The 25,178-nt window shown below is 42.3% G+C and overlaps 1 protein-coding gene across 2 annotated transcripts in view; it reads left to right on the top strand.

Annotated features, from left to right (window-relative positions):
* Nucleotides 1-13,117: 13,117 nt before the first annotated feature.
* The window catches only part of IPO5 (importin 5), a 49,276-nt gene continuing 37,215 nt past the window's right edge, over nt 13,118-25,178 (top strand). Inside the window, exons 1-7 of one of the 2 annotated variants that reach the window (XM_084844714.1) lie at nt 13,118-13,292; nt 13,919-14,074; nt 17,510-17,590; nt 19,950-20,142; nt 21,425-21,527; nt 22,318-22,414; nt 24,731-24,835. In XM_084844714.1, coding sequence (XP_084700840.1) covers nt 19,959-20,142; nt 21,425-21,527; nt 22,318-22,414; nt 24,731-24,835 — 489 coding nt within the window. In that variant the 5' untranslated portion in view covers nt 13,118-13,292; nt 13,919-14,074; nt 17,510-17,590; nt 19,950-19,958. The remainder of the gene's footprint in view (nt 13,293-13,918; nt 14,075-17,509; nt 17,591-19,949; nt 20,143-21,424; nt 21,528-22,317; nt 22,415-24,730; nt 24,836-25,178) is intronic. The other variant, XM_084844713.1, reaches the window with a different exon arrangement.

Below are 25,178 nucleotides of genomic sequence, written 5' to 3'. Positions count from 1 at the left end.
TGGTAGTGTAAAATATGCAAGTTTTTAGGATTCTTGGTCTGTTATAATAGAGAGGTGGCTAGTCTTAGCCACAGAGGATTACTTATTAATGCAAATACTTTAGTCATCTTAAGTAGATAGGTGGCCTAAACACAAAAGCTTAGGCATGCCAAATATACCTAAAACAATGCATGACTAAAAGAGGATAACAGACCACTGAAATTACTTCTGATCCCATAGGTGACAGAACTTCATTCTTCAATAAACCAGTGAATCTCCAAGATGCAAAAACACACTCCCCCCACCCCACCCACCTTCCTGCTGCCTTAGACTCACACACCTACTACTCATCTGGAATTATGAAACCAAAATGATTCCATTTTAAAACATGGGTTAAATACAGGTAAGGGCAGAAAGGTCAGAGTAGCAACAGTCACGATGGGAAAAACCTCACACATCACCATCAATGCTTGTTTACTTTTTTGTTCTTTACATTATGTTCTGTATTGTGATGGCTTGTAACCCAAGAACATTCTCATTTCTAGGATCATAAATATGAAGAATAGTAAAGTTAGAGCTGGGGTCCCATTGCAGGTACTAGTTACAAATCCTCTTGCCTCCAAAAGGTAACTACTAGCAGGGGTACTACTAGCAATAGCACCCCTGCTCAAACTTTAACATATTTCCAGCCCTAGGGCAGCATCCAATGCTGTCACAGCGCTAGCACCAATGATGTTGCAGTAGCATAAACCAAGACTAGTGCAACATCATTACTGCTTGCTAGGCAAAGGGAAAAAGGGGTGATTTGCCACTGAAATTCAGTGGCAGGCCTTGCCGCCCAAATTTGACAGCAAATTGTTGCCTTTTCCCTTTGCCAAGCAAGCACTAACAATGTTGCACTAGCATTGGTTTATGTTAGTGCCATGACAGCATTGGATACTGCCCTCAGAAGTGAAAATGCTGTGGGGTCACAAACCACTAGACAGCAGTATTCAACTTACCCCACTGTGATAAAGCAATGATGCAACAATTAGTATGCTGTGTACAGACCTCATATTTAACCCTTGATGCAACTGCCGTGGGATAACTTTGATTTTGAAAACAAAACACAAGGGGATTTGATAACAGCTGGGAGAGTCAGGTAGAGAATGGTCAGGAGATGGCAGCTCTGTCTTACATTCAGTGTAACTTGCCAAAGGCTGCAACCCTACACTAACTTATCTGGTAGCAAGTCCCATTGAACTCATTGGAGACCTACACCCTAGTAGATGTGCAAAGGATTGCACTGAAAGGATGCAATCTTATGCCTGGGAATAATTTCTATTGAAATCAGTAGGAGTTACTCCTGAACAAATTACCATACCAATCAGGTTACATAAAAGTTATTTTTTAAAAAAATTGCACCAATATTCTGAGTCTGCTAACTTAGGCAAACACCAACCTATAATCAAAGGTGAGAAATGCTAGGAATTTACAACCTGCAGTATAGTTTGCACTAAGTAGATAGTCTCCCTATGGGCACAACCCCACTTTGTTTTCACATTAGTACATTTGGGAATTTGTTTTACTTCAAACTGTTTAATTTAGCTTTGTTCTTTCTTCAGATACAGCTATGTTTCAGTTACAGCTCTGAAAAGTCAACACCTACCACCTATATAACTGCACTGAATTGCCTGATTCCTCATTCATGAAAAGGTGTGGTGTATATTTACAGTCAGTGTGCATACCCAAGTATACAGAGTGCATCTGGTTCTCAAAGTAGGAGCAACAGCAGTGTGTCCTCAAAATGGGCTGACCTCGACTGCAATTTTGCTGCATTCTATGGAGATACGTGCATGCGCCACATCTTTAGTTATGAGTTAGAAGATTCAGCATACAGTCCATACACTGATGGAACATGATAGTACCTTGTATGTATGTGCAGATGCAGGAACTTAAGATTTTCATGGCAAGAGACCTGGGAGAGACTGAAGCAATATAGCTAGAAGTTTGCTTCAAACAAATAAGTGCCTAGTGGATTGACAGTAGCACAAACTCCACCGACTGGCCAGAAAACAAGAGGTAAGAGACTAAAGAATATTAACTTCATTTCACCTTCAGATGGTCAACATGAGAAAATAACGACAGCAACCTCTCCTCTGCAACAGGCATCATGTAATCAAGGAAATCACATTTCATAACTCAACATATATTTAAAAAGCTTAAGTCCTTTAGTGCCATGAACAGCAGCAATTCATTTACCTTGTTGGGGAAAAAATGTAAAACTGAAGACACAATCCTGAGCACCATCCTTGTCAAAAGAATGCAGAATTGTGATCTATGAAGCAGAATCCATGTGTCCGCAATGTGTCAGTGTAAAGGTATTTGTCAGATTAAGACATGTGCCAGAGTATTATAACACAATCTAAAAAAAGAATTGAAACAATCCTCCAAAATTGCATGTACTTGGATAAAAATACTAGATGTTCATTACATTATTTGATATTCAATGGAGTGCAAGAATACATGCTGTTCACCCAGTGGTATTTTCTGAGCCCAGTACAGCGTATGTGGATTCCACTCTCTGTTCCACCCATAACTTCTTGGCAAGAACCACTGCTTATGTCCAGTATTGTACATTTGCAAAGTCTCTGGTGATCTCTAAGCAATCAATATATTGAACAAGTTCATGTTCAATGGATAACAGTGCCATGCTGCTCAACCACTCTTCACTCATTGCTGAATGCATGTAATTTTTTTTTTTATAAGGACCAGCTTTCTGAATACCCTTCTGCAACACTTAAAACAGCCTTTCCCAACCTGATGCCCTTCAAATATGTTGGAGTACAACTCCCAGCATCCCTCAGCCAGTTGTAGGACTTTTTTTGTCTAAAATGCATGGGATTTTCCCCAAGAGGATTAGAGCAAATTACTATAAATTTGGTCTAATCACCAATTTTCTCTTCACTTATTACTTATTTTAAGCATTCATACCCCACTCTGTAGCCAGAAAGGCTCCCAGGCAGATCAAACAAAACAAGGCACTTCCTGCCTTTAGGCTTATGGTCTAAAATTACATGACACAAAAGGAAAAGGGGAAGGAAAAGGAAAATGAGAACAGTCAGGCACTAATTCTTAATGTTATGAAGATCCACCAGGTTGGGAAATGCTGACTTGGAGAAAGGGAGCACAAGATCCTCAATGCAATGCACACATCAAGAAACACACTTTTACAAGTTGCAGCTCACTAATGGCATTCAATAGTTCGAACACTCCTCCTGATTTACCAAATGCAGCATCATACACAGTTCTAAGTTGTAAAAATTCTTGCTTTAGTGATGATGTTAAAGGCATTGGGATACTTTGCAATCCCAGAATTGCAGCATTTCAATTTATCTTCCTCACTCATACTTCTAAATTCTAAGAACAGTAGGAAAGCTTACAGGTTTCTCCCATGGCCCAGAACTGGAACTCAGGCTGAGAAATGAAGTGGTTCACTGCAACAAAAAACTTTTCTTTCACATTCAACTCTGCTACATGTTGTTGATATTCAGGATCCTTTCTGGATGTACCTGTCTCCAGGATGTGCTATGTCTTTTCCCTTTGAGCTGCACTGGAATATCAAATTTGCTGGCTACAGCTTCTGATTCTGAGAGTATAATGGGCCACTATCCCTCACATACTTAATTTTTGCAGAAAGTTCCTTGATGCTTTCAAAGCCAATTTGAAGAGAAACAGCCCATGACAGCAAAACTAAATTCCTCTTGTCAAAACTCTCCGAAACATTAATCCAAAACGTTGCAGGAATTACTGCTTTGAAAGATGAAAAAACAAAACAAAAAACACCTCTAGTAGGCCAACTGTTTCTCAGCATGGTTCATATTCTAGCTTCTCAACTGAAACTGGAAGTAATTCTTTCAGAGCATCAGTTACACCAGGAGAGGTTTGGCAACTGGGTGAATAGCGTGTATTCTTGCATTCTATTATCAAATGATGTAGTGAACATCTAGCATTTTTAGTTGACACATTCTGCCTATTAGGGCTTCCAGCAAATGTAACACATACAGAATTCAAGCAACCAAAGGAGGTCATAACTTCAGGATAGTATGCTGCAGCAGGTATAACAGGGGTGGAGAACTTGTAGCCCTCCATATGTTGATGGACTCCAGCTCTAATAAGCCCAAGCCAGCACTGCCAATGCTGGTTATGACAATTGGCCATGCTGCCTGGGACTGATGGGAGTTGGAGTCCAACATCTGGACAGCCACAGGTTCCCCCTCCACTGGTATACACCAACAAGATTCAATGAACGTACTCCACAAAGTGAAAATATAGCAGCTGGATGATGTTCTTGAATGCAGACTTGAACTTTTTTTTACCTTTCTAGCTATTTTTGCACCCATGTCGTCCCTGCCCTCTGCAATCAGAAATATTCACACCATGATCCTGTAGTCTAGCAGTATCACTACTAGAATGTCATTTCCTGTTTTTTGGTTAAGTTCAAGAAATTCAGTGAGTCTCTCCTCAATAGCCCATGCTCCTTTTTCACATTTCTAAGGACATAATGAAAAAAAAAGAACATTCAGGAGTAGCATCATATATTAGCAGAAGCAATATATTTTCCCCTCTTTCAGAAAGTATAATCTTCATCACATGCTTTCCACACAATCTGAGAAACCATTTTGAATTTCCCAGGATAAATAATGCACTTCTAGAAGTTTCCCACTTCCATGTGCGTGCGTGTGCGTGTGTGTGTGCGTGTGCGCATTTTACAGTTTCTATGTGGTCAAGTAATAGAGGATCACATTTCCCAAGAACGTCAAGAAAATCAAGAAAATTCCCATTATGTGGATCTCCTATGATCTGAGATTGACCTCTAAATGCAAGATTTCTGGAAGCCACATTTATTCATCTCTGCCATACATTCATTATGGATTACTGCATTCCTCTGCCAATTCCATCAGCAACAATTCACTTACGTATTCTCCACAGCATATACACCTGAGGATTACCCCTCTCAGGCACAGGAGGCCTTTTATATAGCGTGCCATGTCAGATGCAAAGGATTAAATACTTCTTTTTCTTGAAACATGCTTTGACAATCCATGGAAAAGGGCAGGCATATCACATGGTATGGCACATTTTTTGCAACTCCAACCAAGCCAGTCTCTTGGTAACTTATCATTACCATTTGGTGAGTCGGAGTACAGTATATATTCAGGTAAAGAACATACTTCCACATCAAGAAGCATATGCTTCAGTGCCACTCTTCATGATTCGACATTTCTGTACTATAAGTTGCCGATCAATGTCATTTAATGGATTTGGTCAGCCTTCTGGGTTGCTGATGTCAAGTTTTCCTGAAGGTGTTTGCAGCTCTTCCTATACATTGCTGCACAGATCATCTGGATGTGGGAGATTTTTCAAACACTTCTTGTGCTTCAGTTGAAGCTGACTTTTTGTCTCATTCTTCATGCTTTGCAATGGCAACTGTTCTTCAGAACCCAAAGGACTGGCTTGGTTCATCCAGTTGATCTTTTGACTGCTGAAAACTTTTGCTTCTGCTCGTTTAATCCCTTCTTTAATTTCTCCATTTTGTTTGTGCTCCAGACTTCTGGTGATATATATCAACTGTGGCTAGACAATTTACAGTTAGCTGCAGGAAATGTGATGGAAACCTATTTATAGAAGTAACACTTCTTCAGAAATAGTTTACTCCCTAAGGTGCTACTATGCACCATTACTCCACAAATCACTTCTAAATAAATTCTTCTTAAATTAACAAATTCCCCAAATCAATTTTCCCAAGTTCTTTACCAGTGCAGACGCTACCTCAACTCAATTCCTCGTCAATTAACCTTTGATCTATTCATTTCCCTTCTTCCCCCAATCCTAAAAGAAAAAATCCCAAGCTTTGCCATGGAGGTAGGCTTAGTGGGGGTATAAGCATTGCATGTGCTTGTACTAGACTGCAAAGCTATCATACCATCAATAATAATGTGTAACCTTGCACCATGTTTTACCCTTTTTTAGTAGAGCTTCATAACACCATACCAGAACTTGATACGTAGTGATGGTATGGGACTCCCTGTTTTGTAGGACACCACCCATCTCTGCTTTTACCACTGTATGTGAACTGAAAACAAAAAACAAATAAACAAAACTCATACTTTCTGATCTAGTATAGGGGTGGGGAACTTGCCACCTTCCAGATATCGTTGGACTCCAACCCCAGTCACCCCCAGCCAGCATGGCTAGTGTCCTGGGATGACAGGAGCAAAAACATCATCTGAAGGGTCACACATTCCTCACCCCTGATGGACTGCCTAGCACACACAAGCATTTCCCATGAAATCTTGGCTTATTTATGCTCGCATGTGTCATGTATGGATCTTTGTAATATTCAGCAACATGCCACTTTTATATTGTAAAATGACAGACTGATATTAAACACATATTTGTGTATGGAAACAAGTAGGGGGAAACGACACCATCCATCTAAAAACTGAAATGGACTTGTGAAGCACATTTCAATGTCATGTGTATTTCACACATGACCAAATCAACATCTCTTGTATACTCCCCTGACCCAACCAGCATGGCTAGTGGTCAGGGGTGATGGGAACTTTAGTCTGACAACATCTGGAAAGCCACAGGTTCCCCATGCTGAAGTCGAGCTAGCATTTCACAGATTATGAAAACAAGGATACCAGAACTCCTAGCAACAGTGCCTGCACCCATCCCTATTCTGCATACACACACTGTTGAATGATGTTCATCTATTTTATGCTGCATTTATTTACTCTACAACAGCCAGGCACTGGTACTGGAAGCAAGCTGTGTTAATAAAACTGACTGTAATGATTTCATTAAAATAAGTTTCCTTAAGTCGGATAAAAGAAACATATGCATGTTCACAAAAAGTTATTTTTCAGCCAGTACAACCAAGTACAACTCAAACACACTCAGTCACATGACTTGCCCCATCATGTCAGGTGCCTGTTTAGCCTGTTTGCTAAGTTCTCACTTCTGTGTGTGCTGAATAAAGAACAGTTGTGTTTGAGGCCTGCTGATTCTTGCAGTCATCCCTACTATCTATACAACATTTTGTGGTGACAAGGATGGGATTCTGAGAGCTATACAGGCAGCAAGGACTATGAATCCATTTACCAGCTAACTGGTAAGCAGCCAGCTAGACCCACTTAAGAACTTGAGCAACTCCTATGCGTGTGTTGTTTTTTAAGAGACTTAAAATAAAAATGGCTGCTCTTGGATATATCAAAGAGTTTGATGTTAGTCAACCTGCTTCCTGGGATTCTTATGCAGAACGGCTTTCATTCTATCTTGAAGCAAAATGCTGAACAAAAGTAGGCTGTGCTCTTAACTGTTTGTGGGCCACAGACATTTGCCATAATAAGATCCCTCACTGCTCCTGCCTCACCCCAAACTAAGACATTTGATGAACTTTTAGGATTAATGAAGATACATTTCTCATCAAATCCTTCATTTATTGCACAGAGATTTAAATTTCACAAACGAATGCAGCAACCTGGAGAGGGCATTGCCACTTACATTGCAGAGCTGCATCATCATTGTCAACATTGCAACTTTGGGGATTTTCTAGAGGATATGTTGAGGGATCGCCTTGTCTGTGGGGCTTATGATGAAGCACTACAACAGCGCCTCTTGTCTGAGCCAAACTTGACATTTGCAATGGCTCAAGAAAAGTTATTAGCTAGTGAGACTGCATCGCTGTATGTCACAGAACCCAAGAGAAATGCAGATGATGTAAATGCCATCTGGAGCAAGCAGGCTGAGAATTCCGGGCAGCAAGATCAACAGAACACAAGAAATGCACCCTCCATAAAATCTGCAGATAGGCCCTGGCTTACCTATTCCTGCTCAGGCTTTAGAGGACCACATCAGCGCTCTCTGTGCAGATTCAAGGATGCTGAGTACAGGTTTTGCAAGAAGGGTCACCTTGAGTGAGTCTGCCATTCTAAATCTGTCAGCACAAGGCCAAGGAACTATAACAAAGAGTCACTCCACCTAGCGTCTCATGGGGTTGATTATCCACAGGGTGATGAAACTCAACAGCTATATCACATTCAGAAGGTCTGTGGCAAGGAACCTCATGATTCTGTGCTGTATGCAACCGTATTAATCAATGGCCAGAAGTGCAAAATGGAAGTGGATTTGTGGTCTGGGGTATCCAGAATTAACAGAGACACCTTTAAGCACATATTTTTGGGGGCTCTTGCTCCAAAGTTGTCAAGTCCATCATGCATTCTGCGTGATTACAATGCAAATAAGGTCAATATCATTGGATGCTGCACTGTAGAAGTACAGTATGGTTCCTTCCCAGGGAAGCTTCCACTTATAATTGTGGAGGGGCAGAGGAAAAACCACTTGGGGAGAAAATGGTTCTAATCAATAGGGATTAGCGTTCAAGGAATTCACACCCTTACTACAGGCCAGCTTGCAGCTATTGTTAATAAATTTCCAAGAGTATTTTCTGAAGAATTGGGAGAATAAAAAGGGAAGCCAGTGTCACTCCATCTGGATCCATCTATTACACCACTTTGCATGAAAGGCAGGAATGTGCCTTTTGCATTATGGGAAAAATTGAAGAAGAGCTTGAGCATCTCATCAAGCAAGGTGTGCTAGAACCAGTTACAAAGACCCAGTGCACTATGCCCATTGTGCCTGTATTAAAGCCTAATGGGAAGGTGAGACTGTGTGGGGATTACAAATGCACTGTGAATATGGCACTCAAGCAGCATCCATACCCAGTGCTAGCTGTCAGTCAACTCCTCGCCGTTCTTGGTGGAGGGAAGGTCTTTGCAAAACTTGATCTGGCCCCAGCATATCAACAGTTGGTCATCGATGATTCTACAGCAGATGCCCAAACAATAATCACTCGTCGAGGGACATTCTGAGTAAAGCGTCTGCAATTCAGAATTTCTGTGGCCCCTGGACTGTTCCAACAATTCATGGAAACTCTACTTTCTGGAATTCCAGGTATTGTATCATATTTTGATTATGTCCTGCTCATGGAATCAACTGAGGAAGAACTTGCTGAACAACTTCAAGAGGTCCTACATCATTTTGATGCATCTGGCGTTCATGTAAAAAAGGAGAAAAGTGAAATTGGAACCTCCAGCATAACATTTTTGGGCTATTATATTGATGCTTCTGTCATTCACTCTGCTGACAAAAAATACGTGCAATTCACAATGCACCTGCTCCAAAACCAAAGCAGGAACTTCAAGCCTTCTTGGGACTTCTCAGTTTCTACCATGTGTTTCTTCCACAAAAGGCTACCATTGCTGAGCCACTGCTTGCTGGGAAAAACATGGAAACAGACCAACCAGCATGAGAATGCTTTCCAGAACATCAAACACTTGTTGAGTTCAAATTCTGTGCTTGCATATTATGATGAAAAAATAAACACTAATCCTTCCTACTGATGCTTCTTCTTATGGGGTTGGTGCTGCGCTAAGCCACAAATTTTCAGATGGTACAGAGGCACCAATTGCTTATTATTCAAGGACTATGTCATCCACTGAAAGGAACTTTGCACAAATTGACAGAGAAGCCTTGGCTGTTATTTCAGGATTCAAAAAGTTCCACAACTATCTCTATGGCCATACTTTTGAAATATGCACAGACCACACACCTCTTCTAGCAATCTTGTCTCCTGGTAAGTCTACTCCTGGCATACTGTCACCCTGCACGTAGCATTGGAGCATTCTGTTCCATGCTTATGATAATACACTTGTCTACAAACCAGGAAAGGCAATAGCAATGCTGACAGATTGAATCAGGTACCACTTCAAATTCCAGATTTTGCTGTACCTTCTCCATTGGAAGTCTTGATGCCCAAAGCCCTTCCTGACCCACCTCTTCAGGCTGATCAAATTGCTAGGCTGACTGCTGGAGATCCTGTACTGGCTTGTGTTTTAAACTGGGTACAGAGGGGATGGCCAGATAAGGAACTGCCAGAGGAATTTAAGCCATTCAAACACCATCAGCATTGAGATGTCTCCCCATAAGAGATGTCTGCTATGGGGAATTCTGCTATGGGGTTATTCTAGATAAGGGTTGTCAAACCATCTTGACCACAGTGCATGCAACTCATCCAGGGATTGTTTGCATAAGCCTTGGTCAGGAGCTATGTCTGGTGGCCCGGTACTGACTCAGATATTGAAAAAAACTGTAAATGAGGGCAGTACTTGTCAAGCCAGTAAGCCCAATCCACCAAGGGCACCTATCTTTCCATGAGAAGTGACCAAGAAGCTTTGGTCAAGAATCCATATTGATCTTGCAGGACTATTTCAAGAAAAAAACTTCTTGGTTGTGGTAGATTCTTACTCGAAGTGGCTTGAAGTAGTTTTAGTACCATCACAAACAGCCACTACAACAATCACAGCACTGTGCCACTTATTTGCAACCCGTGGGTTGCCTGATACTATAGTATCAGACAATGGGACTGCTTTTACATCTTCTGAATTTAAAACATTTGCAGGCAAGAACCTTATTCGGGCTTTCACCATTACACCTTGTCATCCCTGAACAAATGGCCAAGCTGAACAGATAGTGCAGACAACAAAAGATGCCCTGAAGCGCACTGCAGGAGGAGTCTAGCCAACACACCTTGCCAGGTTTCTCATTGCTTAACATGTTACTCCTTGTGTAACTACAGGAGTCAGTCCTGCAGAGTTACTTATGGGGCGGTGTCTAAATACTTGCCTTGACCATCTATACCCAGATTTAGCTGAAGACTTACAAAGCAAATGGGAGCAAGCTCTGGATGCTGCCTTCTCAGCTCCTACTCTCCATTCATGTGCCCCATAAGATCAGGTGTTTGCTAAAAACTATGGTGCTAGACCGAGGTGGGTTCCTTCCTCTATCATTGAGGTCATTGGACCTGTGTCATACAAGGTCTAGTGTGCAGATGGATCAGTGTGGCATCGCCAGGCTGATCAGCTGAGAAGGTGTTCTGGCCAGAGTGGGTTGTCATCAGCAGAGGTAGCTGCTGAAGATCTATCTAGAACTGATGCGTTTCTCTCACCACCAGCTGCAGCACCAAACCCACTAAGTGATGGGAGCAATACTCCTTCCTTACCTACAGCAGTTACTGAAAGTCATCTCAGCAATCTACACCTACTAGTGGAATGCAGAGACTATGCCGTGAAAGGATACCTCCTCGTTGGCTGGAAGACTATGATAGCTTGGGGGGGGGGGGGCGATTCCACATGCACAATACATAAATACTAAAGGTTTGTATAGAGAGACTGTATATATATATATATATATATACACACACACACACACACACACACACAGTCTGGCAAGTGGAAGAAACGGGGAGTGGCTGAGTGAGAATGGAATGCAGTGTGATTGGATGAGAGCTTGTGCAGAAAAAGGTGGGGTGATTGCCTCTGGAGAGTCAGATAAGTCTGGGAGTAAAATAGATTGGGAACAGCTAGATAAATCGGAGATTAGATTGAGAGATAAGAGTGGGAACATCTAGTGAGATAGTCTGTGAGTTAGAGAGTGTGTCAAATAGTGTAAGAGAAGGTATGGGAGGTTTTGAATATAGAACTAAAAGCAAGAGATATATTGTGCAGTTTATAGTGTTGCCTTATTTTAATTATCATTCCTGATATCCTTTCCTCATCCCAGCCCAGTTCCTATTTCCAATCCTGTTGTACCAAGTAAACCTTTGTTTTCCATTTTTAAAGACAGTTTCCTTTTTTAGTTATTAAGAAGGGTTTCGTGGAATAACCCCCATGTGCTTGATGCTTGGTCTGTGCTACCAAAAATAAAGAAAGCAGCTCTAAGAGGGTTATTGGTGGCAACAAGTGAGAGTGGTAAAGGAACACAGTACACAGAGGATTACGGGTGAGAGCCTAAAAGCGGCAGTGTGAGGAGAGACACTGATCAAAGCACCTGACCTGGTCGCTAGTAGTAGGATCGTGAGGTCGTCAATAAGGTCTCAGGTCCTCACAAGGGGTACGGTGGGTTAGCTACTGTTTTTGAACCTTGGCAGCTCTAGTAGAGCTGGGAGTAGCAACAGTGGGTGAAGCTTCTGCTAAGTTCTCACTTCTGTGTGTGCAGAATAAAGAGCGCTGTGTTTGAGGCCTGCTGATTCTTGTAGTCATTCCTACTACCTATACAATAGCACAAATCCTTTATGTGTTTACTCAGAAGTAAGTCCCATTCAGTATGAGATTGCAGACTTAACTTCTAGGGCTGCAATCACACACAGAATCCTTCAGCACCGTAACACAAGTGCAAGCCCGCTAACACATTTTGGCAAGGACACCTCCAAGCAGGGAAAATAGGGGCAGCACAGCTTTACCAGGGAGAGGAACGGGGAAATAGGGTTAATATAAACATATAAAATAGGGGTAAAATAACTTGAGGCTAACATTTCACGCATCTGACGAAGTGGAAAATATCCACGGAAGCTTAGGCCAAAACCAATGGGCTCCTCTTTAAGGTGCCACAAGACCCTTTGTTGTTTCTTTGCTGCAGCAGACGAACACTCCGGGACGCAGGGATAGCCACAGCACATTCCGTTTGGAAGCTCTGTCCGAGGGAGCTCCTCCAGCAGTATCTCCTCACACGACATCCCTCCTCTCGAACTCAGCGGGGGCAGGACGCGGGTCCCATTCGGAGGCGGGGAAGAAGGGCGCAACTCCGACCCACCCGCGCAGCCCAACGGGCGGAGAGCGCTCGCACGGTCCCTCTTAAATACATGCGCCGGCCCTTCCAGCAGGAGTCACCTTACAATCTCCCGCGGTTCCCCCTCCCCCCCATTACCATCCGACGGTTTTCCCGCCCAGTCAAGAAGCCGCTGTCAGAGCCTCCCACCAATGGATGCTCAGCTCACCTAATAATCCCTCCCTCCCTCTCCAGCCCCAAGAGAGAAAAAGAGACGGAGTACCCCGGACAAGCGAGGGAAGTGACTTCACAATGGGATCTCCCCGCCCAATCATAAAGACGGTGCGACCGCTACCCAATCAGAGAAGAGCCGCGTTTCACACTGTAGCCAATGGGAGAGCGGCATGCCGGCGCCGGCAGGAGGGGGCTTGTCTTGCCAGGAGGGTGGGGAGAAACTCACAAGAGCGCGACGGCGGCGGCTCCGCCTCCCTTTGGTCGGAGCGCGGCCTGGAGTCCCCTCCTCCCGCCTCCTCCTCCCTGCCCGGCTGGCCTCTCTCTCTTTGGCAGCCATGGCGGCGGCAGCGGAGCAGGAGCAGCAGCAGTTCTACCTTCTCCTGGGCAACCTGCTCAGCCCGGACAACGTCGTCCGCAAGCAGGCCGAGGTGACTCGCGGATTCGCATTTCTCCCTCTCCTCCTCTGTCCTCCGCCTTCCCCGGCTCCAGCCTCGCCGCACGCGCGATCCGGACCCGGCCTTGCCCTGTCAGCGGTCGCCTCCTCCCTCCGCCTTGTGTGGGGCCCTCATGGACCCCACGTGCTCTGGCACGATCTCCAAGCGAGGCCGGCGGCCGTTAGCGCCGTTGGCCGGGACTGAGAGCAGGGCTTGGCGTTCTGACGCCAACCGCCTTTGCCTTCCCACAAAGCCCCTGCCCGGCCGGCTTCTCTTTCTGCCCCATCTCTTCCCCATCTGCTCTCTCTCTCTCTGCCCCCCCCCCCCGCTTCCCTCAGCCGTTCACATGCTTGGCCCGCCCAAGCGCTTTCTCCTGATCAAATATGGGCCTTTCAAGGGTTCCCCCCAATCCATGCCTGGAAAGACTTGACCTTTTCCTTTCACACCCCTGGTGTCTTTCTCCCTCGTTTCTACTCTTCCCCGCCCCCTTCCTGCTAATAATCGCTACTATTTATCTTCTCCCCACCGTCCCCCTTTTGTCATGGTCACCTTTCCATCTTTATTCGACTGTAGTTTGAGTACTCTTGTGATAAATTAATTTCATGTCGTAATATATGTAGATAAAGAAAACCGCTATACTGGCAGGCAAAACTTCTGATCCTCCACCTCAACCCTGATCTGCTGTGGACATAGGCGCCCAAAGTTGGTGTCGTGATCAAGTCTTGCCAAGTGCAAGGGGAGGGTCCTGCTTCCCCTTTCCTCTTGGGAAATGCTCAGTAGGTATACCTGATATATCTGCCCCACACCCTTCCCCATTAAATTTACCTGGCTGGGGGAGAAATAGAAGAATGCCTTGATTATTGGACAGTAGTTTGAGTACTTAACAACATACAACAATATTAACAACGTATAGAAAACTTATTAATTTGTGTAGATAGATATAGAAAACTGCTATGCTGGCAGGCAAAACAATTAACTCAATAATTCCATGTTGAGATCTATGCTTTGGTAGTCGCTTGTTTACATATACATGCACTGTACTTGGAAATTCTGAGGTGTCTAGGGAGGGGGCTATTCTGATCACCCTCTCCTCCTAAGACTGGGGAGATCTGTGGGGATGTGGACCAAATCTGAAGAAGAATGAGTGTTAACAGCCACAGTTCAGTCAGTGTGCTGCATGGTAATCGGTGAGAGATATTTAAAATTGGAGTGCGTTCCTTTCCTTCCCCCTGTTTGATATGATCAGAGGGATGCAGACCTCTTTTAAACACTTAGGAGATCTGGGTGCCTGAATTGTGGGATAGTAATCAGTGTGTTAAACTTTTTGTTTCCTAATCTGTGAAGTGTCTTCAGTGTTTAATATAGTACTGAATGAAGCTTTTTTTCCTCTATTGTATGCTTCTCATAAAATTCAGAACTGCAGGATTTCCCTGTAATTAGTAAATTAGGATAATGCTTTCTTCCCAACCGCAGAACTGCTTTACATTCTTTATTGTAAAACTTAGTGGAGAATCTCTCTCCCATTGAAATAAATGCCAGTGTCTGGCTTAACATTTTCTCATTGGATGGCTGTATGGGGCTTTATCACATACATCACTTGAGCGGTCAGCGGAGTTCAGTACATTCTTTAACTATAAACGATCGTATAAAAAGCTGCTCTCAGTACCCTAATGTAAAACAGTATAGTCTGATTATTTTTCTTTCTGTACTTGACACATGCAATCCACATTCAAAATCCAAGTTGTACATATCAGCACAATCAATTTAAGTACTGTGAAGCAGAATGGCATGCATGCATGTATTCTGAAACATGGATGAGAGAAGAAGCAAATAGAGAACTTGAGTACTTTTCTCGTTTGAGCTGCAAGTACTGTGGCCAATTCTAACAACCTCTATGGTAAAAAAAACTGCTGCTGATTGGCATTTCAAAGTTATGTCATGTGCGTGCAAATAAGATAATGGCTGATGGGCATATTGCCTAACTGTGATAGTGTCCAGTTTCTAGTGTCTTGTGATAGCTTGGATGTCTTTTTGATCAGTTGTTTGTATGGCCGTATTCAGAGGCTACATATCTCTGAATGCCAGATGCTGGACACAAAGGATTGTTGCCTTTCCCAGAAGCATCTATTGTAGTAGATCCTACCTACTACCTTCTAGCTCTAAAGTCATAAACTTGAGGAGAGGTTTTTTATTGGAGTGGAATCTAGGAATTCCAAATTTGTAAGAGTCTTGGTAAGCAACAGCCAGTGAGGCAATTTGCTAGGCAAAATCACTTGCAACCAGAGCAAGGCTTTTTTGACACTGGGAGGTAGGGGTGCCATACTCTGCACCAATTGATGTAAGTATGTGGTTATTGAATGGATCTTTGCTTCAGCACAGGTTGTTAGTGATATCAGGAATTATGTCACTAACTTAGCAACCGTGCATTCATATCAAGGATGGGCAACTTGAGGCCCTCTTGACATTTTGGTCTACAATTCCCATCAGCATAGCCAATGGTGAGTGATGATAGAAGTTGTAGGCCAAAACATCTGGAGGGCCACAAGTTGCCCACCTCTGACTTACAAGGTGCTGGTTGTAGTGCCACCCACCTTCACCAGAAAGGAAGAGAATTCTTCTCATCCCTCTATCACCATGCAGCAGCCAGCAACATCTCACCAGCCACCACTGAGTATGAATGAAAAATGAATTAATGATCATTGTCCATGAAGTTAACCATCTATACTACAGAGGTTCATTAGTTTTTGCAGTCTTCAAAAAGTTATGTAAATGTAGGCACTGCATGATCTTGATTATAGGCTACCTAGCCTATCAGATACTCATTCCTAGCAGGGTTGCCAGCATTTGGCTTGAAGGGTTCCATTTAACTTTGAAAGCTTGCATATCAACACTTGATCAAATAAACCTATTTGGTATTTAGTCTCTGGAACTTATGCAAGGGAAGTGTCTATCAACTTGTGTCCAGGAAACTTTCAAAACAATGATTGCCTATGTTGAAAGTACAGTATGAATCTATTATTTACCTGAAGTAAGAAATACTGGGAATTGTTCTTTGTAGCCACTTCCAACCCATAAAAAAACCACTTCTCAGTCATTCTAGTGTTAAGAGAAATGGAAGGCAGCTAAGAGGAATAATTGGAAAGTAATAGATGGCTCTTGCTCTAAAGAACTGGAAGAGTAATAGGCAGCACTTTATAGGATATAGTAACTAGAGCCTGGTGGCAGATCAGCTCTAAAGTTAAGTTCACAGCAACCGCTGACCTCTTCTATAGAGGTGTTGATAATGTTATCTTCCTCTATAAATGGTAAAGCTAGCTTTCAAATTTTCATTTGGAATTACTTTTTTTTAAAAGGAAGCTTTCTTTAAAACGGATTTAAACTGCATTGTTGCCATCCAGACATGAAATAGACTTTAATAAGATTAAATAAAAAGAAATAAAAATGATATTTGTGTTTTAACTATTAACTGCTACACATATCCATATGTATGTAAGTCTCTCCAATAAGAGACTTATTGGTTTAGAAATTGAAAAAGAAAAAGGATAGAGTAACATAGAGCTAAATCTAACATTATAGAAATGGTCTTCCGCTTGCATAGTGGGAGTTGCCCTTCCCCCGCATGCCCCCTGGATCTCCCAAGCCTCTAGAACAAGTTTGGTGGCCTTGCGAGAGCCTGTGTGTGGAGCATGGAGGGGGGGCAGATTTGAACTGCCAACTGCGCCTATTCATTCGCTGAAGAACTCGGATATAATCCATAACTTAGAATTTTCTATGTTTTCTTCTCTTGAGATGGAAGACAATTGGCTTTCTTTCTTCATAGGCTTTAAAGATTCTCTTTGTGAATGAAGGATTGCTGTCCTGTTTATAACAGGTTCTTTACAGTTTGACCTTTGATAGTGGAAATACTTCGGGTTGGATTCAGATTTAGTAATATTCAGAGTAGGCTCATTGGCATCAATGGGGCAGAAGTCATGACTAAGCCCCATTGGGTTCAGTGGATCTATTCTAGTTATGACTAACTCTGGATCCAACCCTGTATCTTGTAAAATTGCTACATATTTGTTCAGTAAACTTAATCTCAACACAAGTACTTCTGTAGTATTGTTTCCAGTAAATTTTAAAAATGGTATAACAGCATATTAAGGGGGTGAATATTCATGCCTTGTGAGGGGGGTTTAGTGCTAACCTTTTTCTTATGTTTTCTTTCACAGGAAACATATGAGAACATACCAGGCCAGTCTAAGATTACATTCCTTCTACAAGCTGTGAGAAATACTACTGTTGCTGAAGAGGTATTTTTTTTTCCCCAAGAAGTTTCTAATAACTCCTATAAAGCGTTTATGAGAGAAGGCAACATCAGAGTTGCAGCATTGTTTTATGCTGTACTAAAGCGAATTAGCATTGTGTTTAATCTTGTTAGCTGAAACTGTAGCACCTGAGAAGGAATATATTACTAGAATTGCCAGTATGTTAGAGAACAAATAATTGGGAAACTGTCTCTGTAGTACACACTACAATTGTAAACCTAGATCATAGTTTATTTTTACAGGAACAAGAAGGCACAAGTCTTGTGCTTATGCATTCCCCCCTCCCCTTGATACGCATAGATTAGAAGCTTCCATTCCTGGTTTAGTAGCAAACTAGAGTTTGCAATTTTGCCCTTAAACCCCACTAGCTTGGATCCTAACTTTCCTTCTGTGAACAGAACAGGGGTTTTTCCCCTTCTCTCTGCAGGCTCCTGTGCTCCCTGAAAATCTGTTCCTGTGGGTTGGAGAAACCTTGGAAATGGTGTCAGATATGATTCAGGGGACATAGATGGAGGGGGGAGTTTGTGGAAACCATTCCCTCCCTTACATGAATGGAGGAGCAACTTAGGATCCGAGTCATTTTGTTTTCAGTGAGTTTCTCCTTAGTTTTTACCTCTCCCCTTAAATAGCTCTTTCAGCTCAAGAAAGCTTAAACACACAGGGCTGGGGGATTCATAATTGTTGCTGATAGGAGAGCAAGCTAAAGTAACTGGTGTGAACCTCAGCTCAGGCTGTCTTCAGATTCCCTCATTACTCCATTTATCTTTTTAAAGAGTTTTGCTGGCCAGTTTGGATTCTTGCATTCCTGGTTGTTTATTAGGTTGTAGCTTTCCCTTGCTAACTTAGCAACTGTTGCTGATGAAGCACAAGAAAACAATAAGTCATAGCAACATAGTTCTGTGAATCAATTAAATTGTACATGCGCTGATATACTATACAAAAATGAAACGACCAATACTGTAATGAACCATTCTGGCACATATGCAAATGAAGGCATTCCATCTTGTATATGTCAGTCCTCAGTTTGCTTCTATTACAACAATGCATACAACCTATGGCCTCATCCATACACAATGCTAACCCATAGTTTATTTAACCTAGAGTTTGTTGCCCTGCCCACAGTTTTTCTAGCAGATGAACAAACAAGCCATAGTTTGTTCCCTTCCGTCCCTGGGTTGTTAGTTTCCTCCTTTACCTTCTCCCTCCCTGTATCCCAGATACATTTGAGGTGCTGTAATAGAGTTATGTAGAGTGACTGGGGATTTTATCACTCTTACTCGCTCACTGCCTCCATAGCCTAATGAAACAACACATGAACAACCCATAGTTCTGGGTTCACTCATAACAGCAACCCGTGGTTTAAACAATCCAGAGTTCAGACAACCCAACAACAAACCATGGGTTCTTTTTCTGGGCTGTTCATGGTTAACAAACCATGGTTTATTAGCATGGCGGCATTCACATATCATGGCAATCCAGAACCAGGCTTGTGTCGCATAACACTGTTATGGTAGTCCCCACACAACACAAATGGAGATGTCCAGTCTACCACACGTTCTGTTTCTATGGTTTTTAGGGCAGTTGTCTTCTACAATTTGGCTGCTCATTTGAGAGGATTGTGCGCTAGCAGTCTCCTCTTTCTCTGTCCCTATCACTCACCACAATATTTCAAATTCAACACGCTGCAAATGTTCATTCAAGGGCCTTATATGAATTTTTTTGAATGCACAGAAATGTAATTAATGGTTATTGATCATAACAGAATTTGAACCCCTTGGCTTATTTCCATTGACACCTTTCCAAGTGATTGGCTGAAATCTGAAGTTTTTTCTGGTTTAAACATTGCAGTTTTATCTCCTTTGCCTAAAACAGTAAATGCTTAAAATGTTAATTCAAATGTTAATTCACTTTTTGTCGGTGCTTTAATCATATATAATTAAGACGTACCCTACTCACCTTATTTCTTCATATTAATATGAGGATGGTGTATAGACTGTTCACAAATAATGTTTTTGTGTAAATTTCATTGTATTGAGAAAGCCTTTCCCTTAATTTAGTGAAGCTCTTTACTAAATGCTTCTAAGTTCACAGTTCTTCTGCTATAGAGTCAGTTGCCTTGTTTAGTTCTTATACCAACTGTGTGGAGAGAAACAGTGAGAGAAAAAATAGCTATATGACTAAAGATGCCAAAAATAGGTGTGGCAGAGTCAGCACTTTGGCTCAATTTCTAGATTTTTGTGTAAAGCTATGTAGGAAAATAACACTTCAAAGAACAGAACAGCAATATATTGTCTTGGAATTGTTTTTTTCTAGCAAATATTCTAATGTAAATCTGTCTTAATAGGCTAGACAAATGGCTGCTGTACTTCTACGGAGACTTTTGTCAGCTTCTTTTGAGGAAGTTTATCCAACGTTACCCCCTGAAGTTCAGACTGCCATCAAAAGTGAACTGCTCTTGATTATTCAGTTGGAAACACAGTCCAGTATGAGGAGAAAAATCTGTGATATTGTAGCTGAACTGGCCAGGAATCTAATAGGTACATTATATTATTATTTGTATTAGCTGTTCTCTCTGCTTGAAGGCACTTAAGACAGTGTATAACATAAATTTAGAATAAAACAATAAAAGGTAGTCAATAAAACAGGCATTTAGAAACTAATTTTAAAGGACAAACAGCTAGTAGAGTCCACATATTCCAGAAACAGCGGCCATATTTAACTAGTCAACATCATCCATTTCTAGAAGCCTTCCTAAGTAGAAATGTTTCTACTTGCTAGTGAAAAACCAGGAAGGAGGAGCAACGAGAATTATTCCAGAATGTGGGTGACATTGCAAAGAAGGATGTGTTCTGCACCTTCACTAATCTTCCACTGGAACAGGATGGAACACAAAACAGGGTCTTCCTCCCAACTTACTGAGCTTTGCCAGGAACATATTGGAGAAAGTGCTTCCTCTGTATTTCTGAATGTTCTTGTTCTGGTAATCGTCATGAAATATGCTTTGGTTCAGCTATTAGGTATTGAAACAAAGACATAACTTAGAAAATGAAACTATTAAAAATCTTCAACTTTAAATATACATTTATGTTTCTAGAAAAAGCTATCTTTAGATATGCTGCACTAGCCTTGATGACTGCAGCAATCCAGAGCCCTATATGTACTATGATAAGCACATGGCTTTTCCTATGCACTGTTTCCTGTTAACATCAGTGACTAGCTATGGCATCTCTAAACATAACCCCTTTTACTTTGGTAGAGTGATCCTTTCTGAATTAATAGGGTTGCCAGAGCTTCAGAGATCTGATGTTTTTATGAAAACATTTTCTTCAAGGAAGTATGCAATATCTTCACTTTCCATGCTGCTCCTCCTCAGGGCCCTTCACTTTCCCTCTTTCATCTTCTATAGAAAATCTAGCTTTCCCCTTCAGCAGGTAGTAGGATTATTGAAGTCCAAAGTGGAGCTTGGGGGGCAGAGGTGTAACAACGTCTGGTTCTCAAGTGCTGTGGAGCTTTAAAAAATACTTCTAGTAACCATGCAAGGACACAAGGAAGTCCTTGCAGAAAGAAAAGTTCAGTTGTGTGCACCAGATTTGTGAGCTTACAAGGAACTGCTGTAAAACTTGGCAATTTTTCCCCCCCTTAAGAGAATTATGTCCCTTGATATAAAGATTATCACCTCAACATTAAAGAGATTGCTGTGGAATAATGGCAGTTCTTTGTTCTGATTTGGCTACATACTGTGGTTTTCTTTTGGTTTTAATTTAGCAAGGGATTGTTTTGAAAACTCATACCTTTATGTTCACATTCTGTCTCTTCTAGACGAGGATGGCAATAACCAATGGCCAGAAGGTCTGAAGTTCTTGTTCGACTCGGTCAGCTCTCAAAATGTGGGACTGCGTGAAGCTGCACTACATATCTTCTGGTATACTGTTTCTAAATGAGTTCATTAGTATAGTTTATATAGCCATGCAAGATTTTCAGGTAGTTTAAAGTTACTGGCTCTTAGAAACCATGGGTTGTATCCAATGGTGGCTTTGCCTTAGCTGAAAGTGCTTCTGCTCATGCAAGTCAGGGCACCCAATTTTCGCCAATCCCCTGAACCCACTTATGCCCCCTGCTCCCCCCACCAGCTGCTTCTGAGGGTTGGAGGGTCCTTTGGAACAGAATGGGATATGGCACAGAGGGCTGCAGCAGTAAGTATGTGGTACTGGTGAACATTTGGTGCACTGACTTAAGCATAAAGCATTTTCCACTAAGGCAAAGCCACTATTGGATACAACCCCGTCTCTTAAAATGTGGCTTTCAAGCTTTGTTCTGAGGGAGCCCTGTGTTCTAGGGAATCTCGGAAAGCTTATCAGGGGTTCCTCAATGAGATGAGTCATGGTGGACAAGCAACCACAGGTGAGTGTTCTAATAATTCACCATTGCCTGTGAGAATTGAGTGTGTACCCTAAACTTTGCCCCCAGAATCCTCTCTCATCTCCCAGGAGTTCTCTGGCAGAGATGTTGGTATGCAATATGTTTCCTGAACATAGAAAGTTTTAAGATTTTCTTTAAAATATAGTAACACTTTGCACATAATTGTCATAATTGTTTCAAGTTTTCACTGTGTGTGTGTGTGTGAGAGAGAGAGAGAGAGAGAGAGCGCTCAGCATGAAAATCTAAATGCTTTAAGGATGCTTAAATGTACATTCTTTTTACTGCCCATTTAGGAACTTCCCTGGTATCTTTGGAAATCAACAGCAGCATTATTTGGAGGTCATCAAGCGGATGTTGGTACAATGTATGCAGGATCAGGAGAATCCAACGGTAATTCAAAATGTATTTTGTTTTGGCTGAATACATAATCAGATTGAGTTTGTACCAGAAACCCTTCTTTAAAACGTGGAATATTTTCTGCTTTGGAAAAGTAAAATGAAAACGTGCTGCCCTAGTTGAACAGTTGATATCATCAACCTTGTTATCCTGGGCCATTTGTCTGGGATGGAATTTGGAGCATTGTTATACAGTGGTTCCAGTACCCCTTAGAAGGGCTGTTCCAGGAAGTGGTGCTGGGAGACTCTTGTTTGACACCGTAGCTGCTGGTCTGTGGTGTCCCTTACAGTTCCATCTTGTCTACAGACAATGGCTGGGTGAAGATATCTGGGATTTGGGGGCTTTAGGAGGATTTGGGGGTTTGGTGTCACCAATGTGCTCCTGGTGTCCAAGTCTGTCTCTCCTTTTCATCTAAATCCAAGGAAGCTTTTCAAGTTCTGAATCAGTGTCTGATATATGTAATGGGCTGGATGGGGGCAAACAAATTGAAGCTTAACCCAGACAAGACAAAGGGTCTCCTGGTCAATAGAAAGACAGATCAGGGAAACGGGGTTCAGTCTGGCATGGATGGAGTTGCGCTCACCTTGAAGACTTGGGCTCACAGTTGCGATATACTCCTGGATCCAGCCCTGAACCTTGATGTCCAGGTTTTGGCAGTGATCAAGAACACTTATGCACAGGTCAGGCTAGTATGCCATTGCACCCATTCCTAGAAATATTGGATCTAGCCACAGTGACACATGCCTTAGTTACATCTTATCTGGACCACTGTCACAAAGTCCTTGTGGCGTTGACTTTGAAGAGTGTTAGGAAAATGGTTCAAACTGTTGTCTGGGGCCAATATTAGGGAGTGTGTGCCTCACATGTTACGACAGCTTCACTAACCACCCTGTTGTTTTTGGGTACAATTCAAAGTGCTGGTTTTGACCTACAAAGCCCTTCTCAACTTAGGACTACATTATCTGAAAGAGCATATTCTTCTATACAATATCTTTGGAAGATACCCTTTCTTCCCTGCCAGCATTTGAAGCATCTTTGGTGGGAACTCAAGAGAGGGCCTTCTCAGTGGTTGTTCCCAGGCTCTGTAAAGCACCTCTTGCCCCTCCTCTAACCTTCTTCCACGGGCAAAGATATTTTTATTCAGACAGCCTTTGGTCTGATAAGCTGACATATTGACTATAAATATGTTACCATTTGTTCAGCTGGTAGTTTTTCTCAGTTTTATTGATGACTTTTATCTGCCTTGTTTTTATGTTTTTGATAGTTGGTACTTTGTATTTTACTGCTGTTAGCTGCCTTGAGCACCATTTGGTGGAAAAGTGAGGCACAAATTTAACAAATAAATTTTTTAAAAATGCATTAATTGCAAAAATACTGGCCCAAGCTCTCAAACTGTGGGATGAACTCCTGAGGAGATCATACATCTGAGGCATGTACAAGTTCCATGGGAGAGCAGAATTGTATTCCCCAAACTAGCTGAGATCTGAGTGGGTTAAACGTCCCTGTATGAGGAACGTTTCTTGATCCGCATAAGGTTTTGTGGGGTGACTATCCCTGCAGTATTCATCATCCCAATCTGATATAGCAGGGTTGGGGAAATTATTTGTGGGGAGGATGACTCACCACCATTACTGACCCCTCCATGGGCCAGATAATGTCAAGAGATGGGACCATGCCCCTAGTATCATGTGTTCCTCAGCTTAGCTGCACTCAGGCTTTTCCAGGCTGGGGAAAGCCCATGCACACTGGAGGTGTCAGGTGGAGGAGTGCTCCTCCAACCTGCTCCTTCTCCTATTAGGGAGGATGTGGGGCGGGTGAAGCTCTTAGCATGCCACATGCCCTCCCACTTGGGATAGCAAGCAGCACGCTAAGGGAAATCCTGAATCCCCACTTTTATTTCCGAACACTCATCAGAGATAACGACAATTCACCTCCCCACTAGCATCTAGGGGCACAGCTTGGGGAGTGGCTTGGAGAGGGAGCCAGATGGGGAACCTCCAGAGGCCAGATTTGGCCCATGGGCCAGAGGTTCCCCATTCCTGTGATAAAGGAAGAGGGAATCTCAAGAAGAGCTGCTGCTTTCTTCTAAGGACATTTCTTAGTGTGTAGTTTTAGGAAGATCAGCTGTCCTCTCTCTCCTCCGTGGCTACGCTTTTAAGTACTACAATTATGTGCCTGTATATCTGCATCTACACCTATGGAACAAGTGTCTGATTTGCAGAGGGAGATGTGTGTGCAGAGTTAGAGTACATATAACATGTGCAAATTCAAAAATGCTATACTGATCTTTCTTATTTGATTTTTTTCTAGATCAGGACACTGTCAGCTAGAGCTGCTGCTGCATTTGTTCTTGCTAATGAGCAAAATCTTCCCCTCCTTAAACATTTTGCAGACTTGCTTCCTGGAATCTTGCAGGTAAAGATTCTTCCAGAAAGTTGTTTCAAGCATGTTACTTCTTGCAGACACAGGCTTGATGTCTGAAATGCTTAGAATGTTGACGTTTTCCATGTCAATAATGCATGAATGTGTGGTGTGAGCATCAGCACAGTGGATGTCACTGGTAGTTACAATTACTCATTGCTTTTGAAATATAAAACGTTGCTTAATCAAGAACACATTGTAAATGCTTGAGTGGCAGTTCTTGTGCTTCCTGCATATATTCTTTAGGGCATAGGAACTTGTGCAGGGGCAGCTACCACATTCACATGCTAGGAGTAATAAACATGTGAAAAAAACAGCTAGGATTCCATGGTAGAGA

Source organism: Heloderma suspectum, chromosome 3 (assembly GCF_057233095.1).
Source record: "Heloderma suspectum isolate Gila_16-S chromosome 3, 16-S_ref, whole genome shotgun sequence".
NCBI classification, from domain to species: Eukaryota; Metazoa; Chordata; class Lepidosauria; order Squamata; family Helodermatidae; genus Heloderma; species Heloderma suspectum.
The sequence above is the reverse complement of the archived record's forward strand: the minus strand, read 5'-3'. Positions and strand labels throughout refer to the sequence as shown.